The following is a 22,990-nucleotide window of genomic DNA, read 5'->3' as shown; positions in this document are numbered from 1 at the left end:
CAGGGTGATCTCAGGTGTCAATGACCCTTTGGAGGCATCTTCGGCATTTAACTGACTAATCCTGCAGGGTACATATCTCATTGATCTCTCGTTTGGGCACTTTACCTTCTTGGAGATCTCTGTGATGGAAGACCTAAAATGCAGTTCATCCTTACATCGAGTTTTTTCTTCAAGATCAACTTCCGGCATTCTGGCCCAACCAGTGTGAAGTAATTGTTGTTCAGTGTTAGTGCACTCAGCTTCGGCAGCACGCACACCATCTCAGGTACTGGCCCGTATAAATGGTTATACGACAAGTTTAGCTGATTCATCTGCTGCAGACAGCCGAAGGAATGTGGTATTGGACCAGTCAACTGATTGATACTGGCGTCGAAAGTAGCTGTTTTCTTCAGGAGTCCTATCTCATATGGAAGGCAACACGATAATCGGTTATTCAGGAACAGCACCTCTAGCAACGACTTTGAAGTTTGCCCTATGCTCCGAGGGATTGGGCCTGTGAACTTGTTGTTGGCTAGGGTGAGATAACTTACGGGTGTTTTACCAAGATTTTCCGGGATTGTCCCATTGAACTACTTGTTGAGAAAGAGAACTTCGAGGTCCACAGTGAATACTTGAGGTGGTAACGGTCCAATCAGGTTGTTGAACCTGAGATCCAAGAAAGTGAGCCTGGTGACGCCTAGAACGGTCATTGGGAATGTTCCTTGTAGCTTGTTGTTGCTCAAGTCGAGCTCGTAGAAATACTTGAGCATGGAAATACTGGAGGGGATGCGGCCGGTAATGTTGTTGGAGTTTGCATGAAAGAATACGAGATCGGGTAGTTTCTCAATGAAGTTATCGATAGTGAGCTGTCCCTTGTCATTGCAGAAGCCGAAGCCATTGAAGTCCGCGCCGGTGAGACCCAACATCTCGTAGCCTGGTACAGTTGCACAGGTGAAGCCCGTGTAATTGCAGATCTTGACTCCTTTGCCATTCCAGGTCGCGGTGACATTCTCCTGGTAGAATCCCGTGAATGGAGAGCTAGGCCTCAAAAAGAGAAGCAAGGACATGGTGGGTCTGGCCCTGCATGGAAAGAGACAAGCCTCAATCAGTGAACGTAGTTGAGTCGGGTCGTTGAAAAGTCTTCGGAGTATTGCATTTGCTGGGTCTCTCCGCATATGAAAACCTTGCAAGAAAGCTATCAGTACGTCCTATGCTCCCACCTGTTTCTCTCTCGAGAGAGAAGGGGGAAACACTATCCAGACTGAAGAAGATAGGAGAATGCCGAACGAGAGTTTTGACAGCGAATTCGCCTTTCCCATCAGGTCCGACATACTACACGTAATGCAGTTGGGGAGGCTCACGACAAATCTTGTTCTTATAATCCAACTCAAAAGGGTAATATCGAGTGAGTTTTAATCCTCACGTTTCTTGTTTTACAAAATTTGTATTGCTTTCACCTGCACTATTGGTGATCAGAATTTGCGAGAAATTGGTCAAGAAAATTAGGGGTGAGCAAGATAGACCGACTAGATTGGGAACTGCTCGAACTAAATTGAATCGGCCGTTAGGTCTAATTACTGACTTATAAAAGAACCGGACCGAATATGTATATGTATGTATGTATGAATTTTCTTCAAAAAAATTAATGGAAAAGAGCGGCAAAGGGAAGAGAGTGGCTGATTTATAAAAGTTCTTAAATAATTCTGGTTTTCCTTTTATTTGGGTTGATTGTCTGGTTTCTCGCTTTTCAAACCAGGAGAACCGGATCACTGCCAAATTCTGCCAGAGAAAAAAGCATGGAAGATTTCTCTAATTGATTGGTTGAACCTCTTTTATTTTACTGGAGAAAAGCTAAGAATTCTCACCGTCTTCCTTTCTTAATTTCATCTTCATTTTAAATAAGTGACCAATTCTTGAATAGAACTAAACCGGACCGGAAACCAATCACTCTTAAGGGAATGTCCCGTGCAATCTTTGGAGAGGAAGAATAACATAGATGACAAGTCAAGTCATTAGTTAGATTAAACTCCTACTCATTGTAGTGGTAATCCATAGAAAAAAAGTCATAAAAAAAAGTTAAAATTATTGTTTTGTATCAATTTAGTATCAAATCTTTTAATTGGATCAATTTATTTATTTTTTTTTTCATCCCAATTCAATTCATCCACCAATTTTGATTGAAAATTGCTAACATAAATGCATAAAACTGTTCCATATAACATAATCGGTGCTAATGTAAACATTTTTAAAATATTTTACAATTTTTTTTTTTTTTTCATTTTTTTATTTTCTATTTTGTTCTTACTCTCTCTCTTTGGTTGAGGCGTTGGCAAGGGCCGTCGGCCGACCCTCGCCCACCACAACAAGGGAACAATGCCCTCTGTGGGCACCTGGGCTAATCGACCCGACGTTCAATCCAGTGCGTTTCAATCTTGTTCTGCAGATATGGGTCCCCTCATGGCCAAGTGCGATGATCCGGACATGGGTGAAGACCCGGGCGTGGCTGAAGTTGTCAGGCAGTTGGATCAGGCTTGTAGGGAGGCTGGTTTCTTCGACGTGGTCAGTGAATTTGTCCCCGCTCGCTCCTTCGGGTAGCTTAGCGTCGACCCAGTTGCTGAAAACGCAAGCGCGAGCTTACTAAGCTGTTTTCAAATCAATCGGAGTGCTTTGCAGTGGGATTCTGTATTTTGATGGCAGAAATTTATGTGGTCGCCTGTCCATAACATCGAGGTCGGCGAATATGTGCTTGTTATCTTGTTTTGCCGAATGCGTGAACACGTGGTTGCATCCGAACTTGTTTTCGTATTCAGTTGTTAATGTTCCCAGTATAAGCTGTATTGAATCTCTTGCCTCTGTTGGTTCATCTGGTCTTTTTCAAGAATTATGTTTGATGTGCATTGTGGGTCGGTCTCCTGATAGAACCATTCTTGAGATGTTGAGTTTTTTAGGGTGAAAAGGTTGTTTAATTAGGCCTTTTCATTGATAATAAGTACAATATTATTGCGGGAGCTTCTTTTGTCAGTTTACTTGAGTTTGTAGAGTGAGGAATGGGAACTTAAAACTCAAATGGAGTTTTAGGCATGGCAATCGCAGAAATTACATAAAAAAGCATGTTGCTGTTAAAAACTGTCTTGTTTTTAGTTCAGTGGGGGAAAAAAGCAGGACATTGTGTGCTTCCTTATTCATTCTTCAGTGATGTGGAAGTGTGTAAACTTTGTCATTGACCAGAAGGGCCATGGTATTCCCAACTCCCTCATTAAAAAGGTTCTTGACGCACGAAGTTTTTGAACTTCCTTATGAAGAGAAGTTCAAGATCAAGATGACTCCAGTGGCAGGATACAGGTTAGACTCCCCTAGCATTCTTGAAATGTCCTTTTGACGATTGTCAACTTTAGATCGATCACTAGCTGTGTTCTCTTCTCTTTGATTTGATATGCAGTTAAATGCTCATGAATTGTTAATAAGTTTTACTTTATTGTAGAACATGGGATGGAAGCAGCAAATAGAATCACAAGCTGTGTTCTCTTATCTTAAATTTTCTATGCAGCAAGATGTCCATAAACTGTTAATAATTTTGGCTTGTTGTAGAACATGAACAGAAGGATCAAATTACAAAGAAAACACTGATTCAAATAAATCAGAAAGAATATCATGTCCTATAGTTAAGCTTTAGAAAATAAGCTCCCCAAACGTTTGCCTCCCACATGTGAGTGGTGAGGAATACACAGCTTACTTAATTAGCAAAACAAAATAAGCTTCCAAAAAGGGTGCTTCAAGGAATCTAATGACCTACCAATTGTCATTCCCATATGATATTGATGGTAAAGTAGCTTGGCCAGTATACAGAAAAAAAAATGGTCATGCAAAACCTCTATCCAACATCATGATCTGATTCTGGTCACTACACCTCCCTATACCCGTATTTCTACGATTTTTCCACTTTTTCATTCCTAGGAAAATTATAATCATGTAATATTGCAAGTTTATACTAGTTTCCAGGTGAATTGCTAATTAGCTTAAACATGACTTTTAACATTTTTTTGCAGGGGATACCAGAGACTTCATGAAAATATCACAAAAGGTGTACCTGAAATGCATGGGGCCATTGACGTAGGTTGCTTCACCAATGTTTTGGTTGCTGTTCAGATATACTTGCATTAAGTACAAGATTATTATATCATGTTGATTGAACAGTAACAGTTCCCTGGTATCATATGACTTGTCCCTGTATGGTAGGGTTCTCTAATCATTAAAAGCATTCCATGTTTTCCGGGATGCCTTTTTTCTTGGATAATTTGTTTAGCTCCATTGAAGTGGAGTGTTTTGATTAGCACTGTTCAATCTGTGAAAGTCTTAGGCAATCTTTAATTCAAGCGAACAGAATTTCTCTGCATGAAACTCATACAAATTATGTCAATGTTATTCCACTATGAATTGCGCAGTTATATAGTCCTTTAGGTGGGGATCCATATCACTGAATGTGGAGCCTGCACTGGTATTGGGACGATGATACTGAGATGTTATCATAGTATTCTGCTGCTGTTTCCCACGCTGTTATCTCCCTCCCACTGCAATGACTTAAAATGTGATATTTGGAGCAGTGTTACAGAGAAGTGAGGCAAGGGATGTATGGAGAACTTGGCAAGGTCATGGAAGGATGTAATCAGTGGTATGTTGAATCAAGAACTCTAACCTAAGATAATTGTCTACGTCTCTTATTTTGTAGCCCCTTTAACCGTGTCACTAGACGTTTGGTCTAGTGGCCATGCGGGGGAGCAATCAGGGGGCACGATCAGGGTTGTACCCTGACAAGAGCACCGTTCCTTTTAACTGTTCTTCATCAGTAGCAAGTATTAATCATAAGAAACTTTAGTACTCGTCATGCTTGTTTTCCTTAGGTCCATCATTATGTCAATGTCATCAAACTGAACTGAGCAAATGGACAGTGGCAATTGGGCAGTGGCATTATGTATAAACTTAGGTCCCATGTTGATCTATCACTTTGCTGTTCCTCATTCTTCCAACACTAGTTAATATAATGATTGTTCAATTAAATGCACATATGAGTAGTAAATATGTCTGGAATTCATCCATTTAGCTAACTAAACTTGAGATGGAGTCCTTTCATGAAAATTATAGATATTATTTCTTCCATAAGCTCAGCCTTTTCATTTAATTCATTGCACATCTCTTAACACTGCTAACAACATTCAGGTATATGATAGCTTGTTTTGGATTACGTGTTGCTGATTTTTTCTGGAATGTGTTAACGCATTTTTCTTTTGTCCCCAATGCAGGCCAGTTAATCCTTCAAATTTAAAGCCAATCATGGAGGAATACGTTAGCCTTTGCACTGGTATGGACTCTTGATTAGTGGTTCTCTGTCAATACTTTTCTTATCCATCATTTTTGTACACATGATTCTGATTGTTCCTAGAACTTTCAAGAAAGATCATGAGGTATTGCATTAGCATTAGGCGGATCCCCAAATGAATTTGAAGGTCAAAGAGCTGGAGATCCATTTTGTGTATTGCGTATAATCGGTTATCCAGGTGCATAAAAAGCAAATGGCCTTGGAAGTCCTGAAAATGACATTGGATGGTAATACATTTGTCCTCTCATCGCGAGTTAATTCATTGTCAATGATTGTACTCTAGAATTCTTCATTACTTTAGTCCCTCATGCAGTTTTTCTTTTCTTTTCTTCTTGTGCATGAAGCAAACAGCGGAGCGCACACTGATTATGTTAACTTTCTGAGTCTTTAGAGGATTTCATACTTGAAATAAAGGACAATGAGTTATGATGCTATGTTACGGGTTTGTTGACTCTGGTGAATCAGGAGGATGACATCACTGCTCTTCAGGTACAGTTGCAATTTCTTTTAATGTTTTAGTTTTGATATTTTAAATTAGTTCTTAATCATTAAAGAGTAATTACAGAACAAGTGAGACTGAGTTAAGTATTAAATTGATTCAAATTGTTCTGCTAATTCCTTAGAGAAGTCAGTTCTTGGAATTTCAAGATGACATGTATGAGTACGTTTTCTTGTCCAGGCTGTTGGTCATTCCAAATGGCAGTGTATGTTTGGTGTGGCTTTGCTTTTAACTTTTGTTATTCTTCTCCTTTTGACTTTTAGAAATTGATATTAGCTTTTCATTATGGAACACTTCACTCTTTAGAACGTGTAAGTAACATCTCAAGTCACCATAATGTTTTTCACAACATTTATAATATATCGAATTTGGCAGTAAATACAACAGTTAGTTGTTTGGTTTGGATTAAAGGAAAATTAGATGCCATGCTAGTTCCCACCAAGACAAAGATTGCAGTCAATTTAATAGTCAATTTAATAATGGCCAAGTGGAATTTGGAATATCCTCTTTAGACCAAACCAAGGAGGCTCTCAATAGATGATTGATGTTGACGAAAATGGATTTAGATTTGATCATCAGAATATGTTTGGGTCTATCTATCCTGATTGTTAAGTAGTTTCTTTAATGTTCAGACCAGCTGCACAACCATGGTCATAAATACAGCTCCTAATTTTTGCCATCCCATAGGTTGCCACTGCAATATAAATTTCTCATGTTACTCATTCTGATTGATCCTCTGCTTAGTTTGTTGTTGTTATTGTCATCTCATTCTATTGGTGTTAGATCATGCAGAATGAGTGAGAAGGTTTAAATCTTGAATGGTATCAGATCACATTCTGTAATAAATTACAATCAGTATTATACCTTATTCAGTGAAAACCTGCCACGCATTTCGGTTATCAAAACTTCATAGCTCCTCTATTACGTTCATTTTGATCTGGGTGAGTTTTTGAAGGTCAAGAACCTCTCTGGTGAGTGGATCTCTGCTGTTCCTATTCCAGGAACATTTGTTTGCAACATACGCGACATGCTTAAGGTATAAACTTGGAGAAGAAGACTCCTTGATGTTCATTTCTGACTTTGTGCTGGATTGGCAAATCAATTTTTGGTCTGGACAACTGCAGATTTGGTCCAATGGCTTATATGACTCAACATTGCATCGCATAATTAATAGTTGCTCAAGACATCAAGTCTGTGTAGCATACTTTTATGAGGTTAATTTCTTGACTGGAATCTCCTTTGTGCATTTCTTTTTGTTGAATCCAGTTCTTTTCTGAACACTAATTAATGTTTTACAAACAGCCCAATTTCAATGTCCCGGTGGAGCCTTTAGATGTCTGTGTGGGGAGAACCGGTGGAACCAGGAAGTTTGGAAGAGCATGCTATGGAGAGCATTTAGTTAGCAAAGTCCAAACAAATTTTGTGGAGTGAAATACAAAATCCCATCTCTTCCATTGTCAGTTTAAGCTTGATATAAATGATGTATTTTGCATTTGATTGCTTAATGTTGTACTCTATGCTGTGGATACTGAATTTGTAAAGTCATGGAATAATAGTTGCATGTATTTCTTCCGAAGTCCTTAATAACAGGGTCGACTGTGGGTGCTACATTTATCCTGTTTTTATTCTTTAGGCTATTGGATTTTCACTTGCAGGATCTTGAATTTGTAGCGTATTACGATTTACTTGACCATGTGGCTACTGCACTAATAGACAAAGGGTCCTTCTAGACAAAGGTCCTCCCCATTTCTATTCACTCTCTTGTTTGATAACAGAGGTTGTGTTTTTTTGTTTGATTATATTATCTTTTCAGGTCTCTCGATAGTGAAGTTAATAGATCTACGAAAGTTTACTTGACTCTATGCAAATCGACAACTTCAACAGCATTAATTTACTATACTCAAATGATACTTCACGAGAAACTTACATGCTTGCAGTTACAATGCATGATGCAAATATTAAAAAAACTAAGTACAGAAAGCTGCTGTGCCCCGTTATTTTTCTGGCAGAATCCACATGACAATTGCTTTAGCCCTGTCTAATAACTTCACTTGCTATCGGTTCCTATTGAGTGCCGCATAAGAAGGTGATGGTGCTGGGGCGATCTCAGGTGTCACTGACCCTTTGGAGGCATCCTCGGCATTTGACTGACTAATCTTGCAGGGGACATATCTCATTGACTTCTCGTTTGGGCACTTTACCTTCTTGGAGAAGAAGGCATCACATTCTGCCGGAGATCTCTGTGATGGAAGACCTAAAATGCAGTTCATCCTTACATCGAGCTTTTTCTTCAAGATCAACTTCCGGCATTCCGGCCCAACCTGTGTGAAGTAATTGTTGTTCAGTGTTAGTGCACTCAGCTTCGGCAGCACGCACACCGTCTCAGGAACCGGCCCGTATAAATGGTTATGCGACAAGTTTAGCTGATTCATCTGCTGCAGACAGCCGAAGGAATGTGGTATGGGACCAGTCAACTGATTGATACTGGCGTCGAAAGTAGTGGTTTTCTTCAGAAGTCCTATCTCATACGGAAGGCAACCCGATAATTGGTTATTCAGGAACAGCACCTCTAGCAACGACTTTGAAGTTTTCCCTATGCTTCGAGGGATTGGGCCTGTGAACTTGTTGTTGGCTAGGGTGAGATAACTTACGGGTGTTTTACCGAGATTTTCCGGAATTGCCCCATTGAACTCGTTGTTGTTGAGAAAGAGAACTTCAAGGTCCAGAGTGAATACTTGCGCTGGTATCGGTCCAGTCAGGTTGTTGAACCTGAGATCCAAGAAAGTGAGATTGGTGGCGCCTAGAACGGTCAGTGGGAATGCTCCTCGTAGCTTGTTGTTGCTCAAGTCGAGTTCGTAGAAATACTTGAGCTTGGAAAGATTGGAGGGGATGCGACCGGTAATGTTGTTGGAGTTTGTATGAAAGAATACGAGATCGGGTAGTCTCTCAATGAAGTTGTCGATAGGGAGCTGTCCCTTGTCATTGCAGAAGCCGAAGCCATTGAAGTCGATGCCGGCGAGACCCGACATCTTGTAGCCGGGTACAGTTGCACAGGTGAAGCCCTTGTAATTGCAGATCTTTTCTCCTGTGCCATTCCAGGTCGCAGTGACTTTCTTAGGGTCGCAGTTGCCCTTGCTTATGAGCTTCTTGAAATCCTGTATTGGTTGATACACCATGTCCAGCCGGCTCCGCTGGGGGACAACTGGAGTTGGAGTTGGAGGTGGACGCCGGGGCGGCAGTGACGGCGATGGTGGAGGTGGCGGTGGCCGCAATCGTGGAGGTGGCGGCGGTGATGGCAGAGGTGGAGGTGGCGGTGGAGGTGGAGGTGGCGGTGGAGGTGGAGGTGGGCGGTGGAGGTGCCTGTGGTGGTGGGCATACAGGCTCTGGAGGGGGCGGGGGAGGGCAATACCCACTCTCCGGGCTAGGAGCAGGGGGGGAGCCAATCGAGATGCCGCCACCACCGATTACTATTTCGATTGCCTCTCGGCCTGTTTTTGCAGCTGAAGTGCCGCCAGAAGCTTGAACAAGGCAAGAATGGAAGATGACCAAGGGCAGAAGCAGCAATGCGGATGAGGTGGGACCTGGTATTTTGGCCATAGCTACTCCACGAATGAATCAAGGGGACCCGAAGCAGATGTTGCAGACTCTCTACTTATGAACTGCTACAGGTGGAAGGTCCTCCCTCTGAAGAGGAGAACAGTTTGATATGCCCCTGCCGGAGTCATGAAAGCTATAAATAGAGGCTTCGCAGATATGGACAAAGTGTCGGCCAGCGCCACTAGTGAGAAATTATCTCATCGCTGGTCCAAGCAGCAAATCAAATTTCCAACGTCATTAGGAACTTTGGGAGGATTAAAGACTAAGGATGGTGCAAACTTTTCTATGTCAGTCCTATCAGTTTGGGAATAAGGACTAGAAAATGTGGGTGTCTTGCGTTTTTTTATTGGGGGGATTGCTGGTGATATTTGGTTACAGCTATGGAGATGAGAGTGGGGCTCTCCTGGCAAAATCCCGTGAACGGAGAGCTAGGCGTCAAAAAGGGGAGCAAGGACATGGTGGGTCTGGTCTTGCATGGAAAGAGATAGGCCTCAATCAGTGAACGTAGCTGACTCGGGTCGCTGAAAAGTCTTCGGAGTATTGCATTTGCTGGGTCTCTCCGTATACGAAAACCCTGCAAGAAAGCTATCAGTACGTCCTATGCTCCCTACCTTTTTCTCTACCGAGAGAAGGGGAAATACTATCCAAAGGGGAGGAGATGGGAGAATGCCGAACGAGTTTTTGACGGCGAATTCACCTTTCTGATCAGCTCCGATATACTGCATGTAATGCAGTTGGGGAGGCTTGCGACAACTCTTGTTCTTATAATCTGACTTAAAAGGGAGTTTTGATCCTTGTACTTCTTGCGGTACAAAATTTGTAGTGTATCGCCTACATTGTTGATGATCAGAATTTGCGAGAAATTGCTTAGGAGAAAATTAGGAGTTTGCAAGACGGATGAATTGAATTGGGGATCGCTCGGACTAGATCGAACTGGCCAGTTAGGTTCGATTACCGATTCCTAAAATTGAAACTAGTGTTCGAACAGTCCGGTTCTCACTTCCAAAGAAGAACTAAACCGAAGCAGACTTCATATGTATATATATATTCTTCAAAAAACTAAGGGAAGATAGCAGCGTGATAGGGTGAGCATGGTTCTCAATTTGATTCTAGGTTCCTATAGGAACCAAAATCGGAACCGAACTGGGATTCCTAAACCTAAAATTGTTTATGCCTTTTGCTTTTCTTTTGCTTTTTGCTTTTCACTTTGCCTTTTACCAATGCATATTGGTTCTTATGGGAATTCCATCATCGAATTCACAGAACATAACACTAATGGACTCCATCCATTTGTTTAATTGAGTCATGCACATTTATAGGACAATTTAGTGAGCTCTTTGCAAAAATAAATAAGAGATGAATTTGAGTTCATTTCCCATGACTTGTTATGAAATTTAGTGAGATACAAGTTGGGTTAAGGAGTAAAATTTGTTTTGTCTTCCCATTGCTTTATCATTCTTCCCCAAGCAACTATTTTCTAAATAAAATATTTGGATAGTCTATAGGGCCTAGATTCATCTTTGTTCTCTTTCTTTTCCTTTTTTCATGATTGTGGCTGCAACCTACTTATGGTTTCTCTTTAAAAAACGTGGGATGAATAAAATAACCATGGAGAACTCATAGATGAATAATTATCCAAATACTAGAAAAATTTGAAGGTGACAGTTAATAGGGTTTTTTTATGTTTCTTTTAAGAAGTTCTTTTGCCACTTTTCCATCATTTTTAAGAAGCCAAACATATTTTAGGCGTGAATAGTCTCACTGATTTGCTTTGCTCTCATTAGTTCTTAAATCTCTCGCCTCTTTCTTTTTATTCATATATTTTTTTTAATTCCTTCCCTGTTGACTGACCTTTCCCATTATCTTCTAAAGAGAATATCCCTCTCTATATGCTCTTTCCCTCACAACTATATTTTTCCAAAATAAAATGGAGACAATTTCCTTTACTTTCCCTCTTTGAGCACTACCATATTTGTTGCCCCTTTTTACGCAGTCTGAAGGAATTAATTTCTTCGATCATGCTAGCCAAAATTTGCTAGAGAAAAGCATGGAAGATTTCTCTAATTGATTGGTTGAACCTCTTTCATTTTGCCATAGAAAAGTTGAAATCTCTCACACTCTTTCTTTTTTAATTTCATCTTCATGTTAAATAAGTGACCAATTCTTTGGTAGAACCGAATCGGACCGGAAACTAATCACTCCTAAAGGGAATGTCTTGTGCGATCTTTGGAGAGGAAGAATAATATAGATGATGAGTCGGTCATTGGTTAGATCAAACTCCTACTTGTTGCAATGGTAATTCTTAGGAAAAGTATCGAAAAAGTCATAAAACTATTGCCTTGGTGCAAATTTAGTGTCAACCCTTTTAATTGGGTCAATTTATTGCTACACCTTTTGTATTTGTACCAATTCAATCCACCAATCAATTTTAATTGGAAATCGTTGACACATATGCATTGTTATCCTATGTGACATGATCAATGCTAATGTGGGCTTTTTTAATAATATTTTATAATATTTTTGTTTTTTTATTTTTATAATTTCTTTTATGTTCTTTACTCTCTCTTTTTGGCTAAGGGGCTGGCAAGGGCCGTTGGCCAACCCTCGCTTGCCACAGCAAGGCAATGATGCCCTTTATGGGCACGAGCGAGTGTTTCACGGCCCTTGCCCAAGTCTAGTGAGGGTTGTGACAACCTTGCAATGGTCGATGAGGGCATGGTGAGGGTTGTGATGCCCTCGCTAGATCTAGGCTTGGTGAGAGTACCATGACCCCCACCAATTCTTGTGCTCTTACTAGGTATGAGTGAGGGTTGTGATGCCCTCGCTCTATTTGGTTGAGAGCTTTGTGGCCCTTGGTCATGGCTAACAACTCTTGTTAGCTCTCGGCCATTAAAGGAAAAGTGAAGAATAGATTTGAAAATAAAAAATTCAAAAATTCAAAATATTATTTACAAATATCCACATCAACGCCGGCCATTTCATATAAGACGATTAACATTTTTGTCAATGCTCTCAAACTCAATTGATCTAATTAAAAGATTTATAACTGAATTACCACCAATATAATTGGTTTAAGACTTCTTCTTTTTTTTTTTTTTTGGGTGCTATTTTTAGTAATACATCGAGTGTGAACTTTAGTTATTGTCCTCATTGAGTATAAGTTGTGCAATCCACATATCCTTCTATCTTCAATTACAATAATAAGCAAAAAATATTACATGGTTTAGTTGGTGTGATTTATTCTATGGGAAAAGCAATACAAGATTTTACTGTAGATCAAGTAATTGAAATAAAGATTACAACCTTCAATGTTTTCCAAATCCAAACTATATCAAACAACTCAATTGTTTTCCCTCAAATAATTCACGAAATAATCTTTCCAATTTCCAAAAAAAAAAAAAACACACACACACACACACACACACAATGTTTGTGTGTGTATCTTTTAGATCATGGGCTTCAAACACTTATTAAGTGATTTTAGGACGTAATTACACCAAGATGCTCTGCATTGGTTTAAGTACCAAGCAAAATTACTCAGGGCCGCACAAATGCCAATTTAGTCTTATACTTGTTGACAATTCGCTAATTTAGTCCTACACATTTTACTTATATGTCAATTAATTCTTAAACCTTCTAAGGATTTATCAATTTAGTCCAAAAACCTTTTAATAATTTACTAATGTAGTTATTTCAATTAATTTTGGTTAGAAATCGCTGACATGAACGCCAACTAGCCTATGTTGCATAACAGATGCTAACATAGACAATTTCTTTTTAATTATGAAATTTTCTCTTTTTTCCTTCTTTTTTTTTTGCCTTTTCTTTTCCTTTTGCTTATGGTACGTTGTTGGCCATGGCCAAGTACTGGCCAAAGGAAGAAAAGAAAAAACAAAGAAATAATTTCAAAAAATATAAAAATGCAAAAATCATTCAAGTCAATACCTACCATGCCACATAAGATAGTCGGCCGATGTCCACGTCAATGAATTCTAATCAAAATTCATCATAATGACTAAATTGACAAATCACAAAAGGTTAAGAGCTATATTGGCAAATCCTTAAAAAGGTTTAAACTAAATTGACACAATTAAAATGTTTATGATTAAATTGACAAATCATTAAAAGGTTGATGACTAAATTGACATAATTAAAGGGTTTAAGATTAAATTGGCCATCATGAAATAAGTTTAGAAATTTTTGAACAATTATTGTCATGGCATTTGATTTTGACTTTCATGTGGTTAGGCTTCCACACAATTTAACTTGGATCAGGTTTTGTTCACAACCTCAAATTCGAGGCATAATTTTGACGAATCTCCACCTTAACTCGATGTTGAAACCAAGTTACTATAGTTATGTCGGAACCTGAACTTTGCTATGATTATCCCACAATCTCTCATTGACTCTATTGCTATAGACATCTTCCAAAATTAAACGGCAATTGAACTTCACCATGTTAATGGACCTCATCAAAAAGCCAACTCCACTTGCATCTTCAACCACTCAACAAGAATTCTTAGACACAATCTCCTATATCACAGATATAGTAAAGCCCATGTTACATCCATACTTTAAGGAGATTGAACTTGTATATCGTTAAACTCAACGGTCACAACAACTATTGGCTTTACAAGTTCCATCTTGCCACACAACTACCATTTGTGTTGAGTACTATGCAAGTATTGCCAGTTTCTAGTTGATTCAAATTAATATTACTACAATTGCTCCTACCCAAAATGTTAGAAACTTGTTGAATGTAAATATATTTAATTTCAGCACCACAATCAATAATCTTATTTACCTTATGCATAGCCAAGAAATATGCATGTAAAACTAGCAATATAACAAGAAAATTTTTAATTTCCAAGGACATTGCATTCGAATTATTTCTTTAGTTAGTAAATTTAACAAGTGTTTTGGAGACCTCGTCAATAAAAACACCCATTATTTATATTTTTTACGCTTTTAACGTGTCACTATAGCAAACAGGCAAAAGACCAAGCAGCTTTCAATGTTTGTAGCATCAACGATGCGTACGACAAGTACAAGGATTTAATGAAGCACTTATTTCATTACTAGTTGAGATTAGATAATTGAAAAAATAAAAGGCAAAACTACTTAGTTTCTCAGGGACTAAATGTTTTGAGCATTCTTGCACTATCCATAGCGATCGAAGATTCTGTAATGATGATGATGGTCCAGAAAAGTTGAGTGAGATTATTTGAATAAAATCGCATCATTAATTGATGTTAGTTATTTGTACTCCACAGCCTTCAATGGTTATGTCAAATTATGCTTAGAAAATGAAAAACAAAATAGAGTTAATATTATGAAAATTTCAAAACTGATATTCTTGCGACGAGTTTACTCCAAACTAATTTCTCCAAAAATTATAAACTAGTATACTTGTAATAAATTTACCTTTAAGTGATATGAAATTCCACATGGATTTGCCATGTTTGTCATCCAGCTCTGTAATTTCACCATAAAATTTGACGGAAGTTAACAGAGGTAAATATGTCACTATGGTAGGTTTTTAGGTTTTTGATGACTAAAAAATTAACCTAATATAAATTCATTACATGTATATTAATTTGCAATTTTTAATGGTATTAGCTTGGAAAAAGGCAATTTTGTAAGTCTATAATTTTCCTTATGATGTATGCATGAATCGCATAGTCTTAGTCGTTTATAAATGATCAGTTCGTAATTTCAGAGAAAAAAAATCCATAAAACATCCACAAACTACAAAAATAAAAAGTTTCAACTTTCAATGGAAAGAAGAGGTTAAAAAGACTGTAAAGACAAAGGTGCATAAACCACTCGACATGCCCTTTATCCCCGGAAAGTCCGTGCCCATTTGAAAGGAACGTGAGTGATTTGAGTCGTCCCAAGTTCCAAAAGTACTATCCTCTTCTGCCCTCTCACCGGGAGATTTCTTTTCTATATTTTAATAAAAGTAGTAATTATAGATTCGCCCAAAGAAAATGCCAAAGATGAGACCTCCCAACGCTCTGTCGTCCCCTCCCGTGCTCTTGAAATCTTATGTAAGGAGTCTCGGAGAGATTGACGGGAGCAATTCATCATTCTAGAATCGGCATGCTCAAATACATTTTATCGTATACCTTATTCGTAATCCTATATCATAACAGAAGTTTATAAGTTTTTAATGGACGAGTAAGATTTTGTTCTCTTGGTGATTTATCGATTATTGATTCTCAAGAAATTTGTAAAATTGTCTGATTGACCGGAGTCTTGCACGATTAATCCCTTATATCGATATAGAGGTTTTTTTTTTCCTTTTTCATTATTACAAGGCTGCAAATTTAGCCCACGCATCACTGTCCACTTGGCGAGCTCATCCCCATGCCTTATGACAATGTTAAGTGTGGGAGCTCACAATTGATGAAACGCCTAAGTCCAAGCCCCCTATTCGCAAACTGAATAATTAATGTTTCACGATATCGAGGATAAACTGGGAAATCGAACCTATGACCTACTTCTTGCAAATCAAATCTTGGAAAATTCAACCCACCACCATGATGGTGCTTGTCCAGTGATCTTGTTTATGTGCAAAACTAAACGTAGACACATTCTTCTCTTACTCAGAGCTTCGTTTGTTATGTTATTGAGCATAAGGTGAGTGCTATCAAGCTTCCGTCAATATGCGATAATGGGGTGATTAATTCGATTGCACATGGTGATGTTTACTACGAGAAGACTAAACTTATAGAAATTCATTGCCGTTAGTCTGCATAAGAATAACGGCAGTTATATCATCTTCATTTCGAAACTTAAAATGTCTTCCTTCATGCGACGTTGAGTCTGATTGTTAGTGTTATGATGATATGATTCTCTACATTTTGTCATAATCACAAGAAAAGTGTTTCTTATTTTGTTAAATTTTGTTGTCTCAAATCTCAATTTTATTTTTAGTATAGATTATGCTTAGTCTAAGTCCTGCCATAAAAAGGGTCTACAAGTCGAGAATTACTCGTACAATCTTTCGATACCTTTTCTTTTTCAGGACTAAGTAGAGATAGAGAAGCAAACTACCTAATGCGGATGCTGTTTTGATACGCTTAAATCACATATTTGTTCGCTCCATTTTGCGTCTAACAATATAAAAAAATAAGGTAAGGTCTTTTGCCAATCTGCACATGGAAGTGAATCCCTCATGCGACAAGAAAATAAAGGGGAAAAGAAGTCGGCAACCTCCCACTTGGTATCTTTTGCCAATCTGCACATGGAAGTGAGTCCAAGAAGCAGGAGTAAGACGCATCTTTATTAGAGAAAGATGGGGACTGCTGTGTTCCAAGACAAATTACTCGGGACACAAAATAATTTAGTTACTTTTTCCAATGAGAACAAATGAACTCCAATTATTCCAAGCATATGCCAAAAGGGATCATTGCTAGTGGTACAACCATCCGAATAGGTTGATTATTAAGGGCCCTGGTAGGTCCATGCACATGTTCCATGGGACTGGGGAGACTAAGACCTGATCTAGGAATCACATGATTGTATGTACCACATGTACTTAATGCGCATATAGATCCAACACATCCCAAATAATCGTATAGATCATGTTATATACTGCAATTGGGTGCATGGATAAGGCATGCGAAATATTTGGTTTCTCTCTTAATCAATTCCAAATAATCTCATATCTGAAGGAGGATCAATCTAACATGCTAGTCTATAGTTACTAATAGTGTAAAAAAAATCACTAAAATGATATTTTGTACCATTGGTACCATTCGATTTTAGTCTCTACTTTTTTGCTTATGATTCTCAGGATTAATCTCTAGTCATGTCCCAACATTTGAGTAGTCGCTCATTCCTAAACAGATTACTTGAGTACTCATATCGAAAGTTTGACTAACATGTGTATCAAATCTCATTGTGGCTCAGATTATCAATTTTTTCATTGTTTATATCTAATAAGATGACGCAGCATGTTGATCTCCAGTTCTTAGTTAGCATTCAAATGCGAATGCTAGTGGGATTATCAATTTTTCTCTATTTGCATTAGTCTTACATGGATCGAATTGTATTGTTATAACTCCATGCTTAGGTTATGTATTTTCACATTGTTACATATAATACATTGTCGCCACATATAGCGCTCTATTAGTTAGTCAGCATATTTATAACAATGAAAGTGTGAATTCCGTCCTAAAATCATTACCGATATTAGTTTGTGGACCAAATTCATCATAAAACAAGACATAAGGACGCAAATTGAACAAAAATAGTACAAGCACTGTTCTATAAGTACCCCTCAATATACTTATTAGTTTATTTTACGCAAACACCACGTGTTAATCCCCGGCATATAATAAGTTTTCTTTTCCCCTATATTCCAGTTTAAATATGAAATTTGTACTGAAATTGGGATCAAGTGTTAGTTTAGGGATCGAGTAAGTCGCTAAGTATAATACTGGGTTCACAATTGGACCTACCAGAAATCAGCTTTCACTTCTCGTTACCATTGCTTTTAAGGCTACGACAAAAGTCTAATTTTAGGGGGTACGGCTATTTTCACGTGCGGAACTTTCATTTGTATGCACCCGTGCAATATGTTCGATTAGGATTGGCGACAGGGAAACACTGAAAGAAAGGAAACGACTCTTGGAAGATAAGATTGTGGGGGCATCGGATCGGGAAGAGAGAAGAGGGGAGAAAAGTAGGGGAGCACGTTGTGTCTGGACAGCATCATCTACTGGACAGAAGAGGGAGGAGGTGGGAAAGGAGGCGGCGGTGGTTGAAGGGCTCGGAGGCGATTGAGAGCAGTGTGACTTGGGGGAGGCGCCGGCTGCAGCGGCGGTGAGTTTTGTGTGCATTGTAGGGGAGAGATAGGCGAGAAATATGTTTCGTTTTATTTCTTATTAAAGTTTTGCTAGTTCCGCAAAAATGAATGAATTGAAAATATTTTCTAAAATCGATGCTCACAAAAAAAAAAAACGAAAGATATTTTCATCATTCGTAAAAATATTTAGGCATAAATTTCTATCAATGTGAAAATAAGTTTCGTTGGCTAAATATGTTGAGCTATATAATCAATCATTGTTCTAAAAAATATCTTCTAAATCATTCAGTTTTGGGAAAAGAAACAGAACCTTAGGCATTGAATATTTTTAAAAGAAAACTCGCAAAATAGAAATTGGTGGAAGGAAGGATGAGGAAAACATGACTATTAGGCTTTGTTTATTTTACGAAAAATAAATTATCTAGAAAAAAATTTTTCTAAAAAATTATCACTTATATCATTCAAAATATCAGTCAATGAAAAATTGTTATCATTATTGAAAACAATTTAATTCTAAATATTTTCATGGATGATGAAAGTATTTTTGATTCATTCATTTTGTGAACAGGACAAGAGAACATTTTTAGGAAAGTAATTTCTAAATAATTTATTTCTTTGTGAAACAAATGCACCCTTAATTCTGGTAAATTTTGCCCATGAGTAATATTCGTAACTTATAGTTTATCAATTAAAAATATATTTTTTTCAATAAGGAATGAAGAAAATATTGCCTCCTCTCTATATATTAATTTAATTCCCTTTTTTTTCGCCAATCGTGTGGGTTGATTTTCCTTTATAGTAATTTGCGACCAGTAGTTTTGCAATGTTTTGTTACGATTTTTTTTTTAAACATCGTAACTATAACTCGTAACCAAGCATGATAAGTATATGTTGGTCAAAATCAGTTTGTTGACAAGTCTCTCTCTCTCTCTCTCTCTCTCTCTCTCTCTAACGATCCGCAACAGCGACCGGTCGGCAAGCTCACATGAGATCTGCTGTGAGCTCTGCGTTCTTGCTCCTGTCAACAAATATCGCGCAGAGAGTTAGAGGCAGCACTGACCACCATCCACCCCGAGGAACTGTGCCACCGTCAAGCTCGAACACGGCCAACTTCCATGGCTGGAGGTCATATGAGCAGAGAGAGAGAGAGAGATACAGAGGAGGAGGGGGGAGAGAGACTGAGAGGCGTTATAGGGTTACATCATTTGGCGATTTCGTAATTATCCACTTAATGAGGAAACATGACAAGCATTCAACGGTGTGCCTAAGGAGCAACGGACATGGCCATGGTAAATGTAAAAAGTATCCCCTCTTTCGGCTCAATAATGTTGGAAGAGGCCAAGGATTTGACACCTCCGTGGTCCATCTTTTCCTTGTACTTATTGTCGTGCTTTCCAAGATATTAAGGCTGATCATCGACCTAGAGTGGTGATGTATGGAGATTTGCCTATGTAAGTTGCTAAGCAAAATCTCGTATTATTATGCGATAGACCAATAGGTGGAATTTTATGCTAAATCTACTTGTTACGACCTTCTTGATATGTTTGATCTTTTGGATTATTATTATTAGAATGTCCAATCCAATTGTGAAAATTGACAAACAAGGCTGTACACTTAAAATAAGCTAGAACGTTTGTTTCACATACCATAGTGACATAGGAATTCTCCCGTACTTGCATATTCTTGTGAGTGGGGCTAGTGGTGTTGAGGTTAAAAGTGAATGATGCAAAGGGGATAGTACAATTGGTTCATGAGACTAGCGTTGTGGCATTTGTATTTGGAGTTCTAAGACAGAAATGTTATATTTTTGCAAAACACTGAAGGCAAAGTTGGTTTTCCGTGCATCAGCTAGGGGTGAGTGGTTCCAAGTTCCTTATAAGTTTTACTTAGAACTTGTAACTTACTTCCGGGTACAGATTTTTCATTTTTTGAAACTTGGAACTTACCCTATTACGGGTTCTAGGATCCAATAGGTTCCTTTTTTTTTTTTCTTTTTAGTTAAACAAACTGAAAATGAATGTAATAATAATGAACAAGCTTAGACACGTTTGGCTTCTTAAAAATGAGGGAAGAGTGGCAAAAGAACTTCTTAAAAGAAACATATAGAAATCGTATTGATTGTCCACTTCAATTTTTTCTAGAATTTGAATCATCATTCATCTATGACTTCCCCATGGTTATTTCATTCATCCCACATACTTTTAAGAGAAACCACAAGAAGGTTGTAGCCACAATCATGAAAGAAGTAAAGCAAAGAGAATAAAGATGAATTTAGGTCCTTGTAGACTATCCAAATATCTTATTTAGAAAATACTTTCTTGAGGAAGAATGATAAAGTAATGGGAAGACAAAACAAATTTTACTCCTTAACCCGACGGGTATATCACTAAATTACATAACAAATCATATGAAATGAACTTGAACTCATTTCTTATTTTTCTTTGCAAAGAGCTCACTAAATTGACCCACAAATGTACACAACTCAATTAAATAGATGGATGGAGTCCATTAGCATTATGTTATGTGAATTCATTGGTAAAAGGCAAAAAGAAAAGCAAATGGCATAAATAAATTTAGGCTTAGGAATCCCAATCCAGTTCCGGTCCTAGTTCACTATTCCCAGTTCTAGTTCTAATTCCTCTAGGAACTGGGAATCGAACCATGAAACAAACCGGATCCACCGATCTGGTTCTTTGGTTCTCGATTCTACTTGGAAATCATGCCCACCCTTAGCATCAACTATTTAGGAGATGAGATCATGGCAAACCAAAACTAGTTGTTATGCCTAAAATGGTTTGTGTGTAGATTAGATGTCTGAGCTAAGTTGAGCGTGGTATGATTCGATATGAGGATGTTACTCACCATACTGTTCTTAAGAATAATTATAGATTGAAGGTTGGCCTAATGTGTTCTGAACTCATTAGGTACCACGCAATTAAGGAATTGTTGGCCCGTGATAGATAGTATTAGAGTATGATTCCTCCAATAGGTGGGTTATTTAAAAAAAAAAAAAAACCTATGGTTTACCTAGTCCTACAAAAGTAGAGAGTGAATTGTCGGCATAAAAGGGGCTCAGACAAAGTGCTACTCTCATCTAGCTTCTAGAATGGCAACGGGGTACCCAAAAAAAAAAAAACCAAATTACTCACTAAATAGGAAAAATATTCATGGATCAATTGGTGAATCTCAAGATGGGTCTGCTACCACGTTTTCAACAATAAAAAAATCTCCATTGGTTTGCTGGAATCAAGAGAAGCCGGCCTAGTGGGTGGAAAAGGGGTTGCTATAAATGCAATTAGCTCCGGATGCCATACTTGTCAAGGAAAGCACAAGTGACCAATGGTAGCCATCAAGGAAAGCCACCAATGGAGTGCAATGGCCAATTTTGTTGGCCAAGCATTATCATTCCATGTAAGACCCAGGGTAGGGTGTTAATAGTTGAGGAAATCAAAGAAGTGACAGAACAGCCTGTAACGATAACGTTGCAGAATTGAATACTCACGTACTCTTGTTAATATAGCTAGTGGAATTAGGGTCAAGACGTACTCACATAACTTTGTGAGTAGAGCTAGTGGCATCTAGGTTCAGGGTGAATGATGCATAATGATACAACTAGTTCATGAGAGTGGTGTTAGAGCTTCTATACACAAACTAATTAGGAGCTAATGCTATACGAGCCTTGGAACAAGAATAGGAAAGGCTGGCCTAGTGTGTTCTCGACTCACTAAACATCACATGGGCAATTAGGCAATCAATTAACTACCAGTGTGTAACATTAGCATGTCAATCCGAACTCTTAAGTTAAAACGTGTATAAAGACTAGATGTATATAAAGAGAATATGAATATTTTATACAAATGATATTGGATACTTTGATGATTATAACCCGTAAAGAAAGAAAAAAAAAGCGTATTTTTAGGAGGTCTAGCCTCTTTTTGGTCAAAAAGTCACCAAACTCTGGGAATCGAATATTAGCTTTGGCAATTGTAAAATACATTTTCCATGACCCTCTACCCACTCAAACCTTAAATGGGGACCGAAAAGCTTTTGCTTTTGCTTTACATCTTTTGTACCTTTGCTTTTCTTCGTTTCTTTTTTCATGTGACAGTTGTCCGCCTAACCAGTACATTTGACATCGATGGCTTTCTGCCCTTCAATCACTCATCGTCATCCCCGTCCATCGGAGATTTCTTTTGGGGAGACTTGAAGAAGTTGAGGCGACATAGTCATGGACGCGTGAAATATTTGAAAGGAGCTTCAGATGACAGAGTCCGCCGATAACCTCGCTCAAATTGAAAGGTGAGTTCCGCGAGTAAGAGGTGCCGTCAAGTGCCGATGGCTGAATTGACCTTTTTCTCATTTTGTTGAAGAGAGGTGAATGGAAAGAAGAAGAAAAAAGACCTTCACATCGGTTTGCCGTATAGAGTTGACACAGTCCACAGTGTTCCAAATAAAATTGGGTTGGATAACATTATTATGGCACATCTCATTTTTATCTCATTTAACTTTCTTTCTCTCGGTAACTTACCATTCACGTTTTTTTTTCTTTTTCTTTTTTTGACTTAAGTATTGAAAGTTCCGCTTGAGAAAAATCCAGGAAGGCTTGCTTACTTGCGGTGGACGGCTTAGTTGCCTCCATCGAGGCTTGGGTTGGCCCGATGATAGCGGACCTAGCATTGCGCATCATCACTCTCAAAACCACCCAATAGTCTCCCGTGGGATGCCG

The 22,990-nt window shown here is 38.3% G+C and overlaps 1 protein-coding gene and 2 pseudogenes across 1 annotated transcript; 1 reads left to right on the top strand and 2 right to left on the bottom strand.

Moving 5' to 3' along the window:
• Window positions 1-101: 101 nt before the first annotated feature.
• On the bottom strand, window positions 102-1,046 carry LOC104420419 (annotated as a pseudogene).
• Window positions 1,047-2,313: 1,267 nt separating this feature from the next.
• Window positions 2,314-7,500, top strand: LOC104418538 (annotated as a pseudogene).
• Window positions 7,501-7,718: 218 nt separating this feature from the next.
• LOC104418537 (uncharacterized protein At4g06744) lies at window positions 7,719-9,761 on the bottom strand. The gene is given in 2 exon segments (XM_010029912.3): window positions 7,719-9,202; window positions 9,204-9,761. Coding segments are annotated over 2 exon segments (1,542 nt in total). The 5' UTR covers window positions 9,450-9,761; the 3' UTR covers window positions 7,719-7,906.
• Between the last annotated feature and the right edge of the window lie 13,229 nt (window positions 9,762-22,990).

This window comes from Eucalyptus grandis, chromosome 9, assembly GCF_016545825.1.
Source record: "Eucalyptus grandis isolate ANBG69807.140 chromosome 9, ASM1654582v1, whole genome shotgun sequence".
NCBI classification, from domain to species: Eukaryota; Viridiplantae; Streptophyta; class Magnoliopsida; order Myrtales; family Myrtaceae; genus Eucalyptus; species Eucalyptus grandis.
Note: the sequence above shows the minus strand (reverse complement) of the source record. Positions and strands in the feature narration are given on the sequence as shown.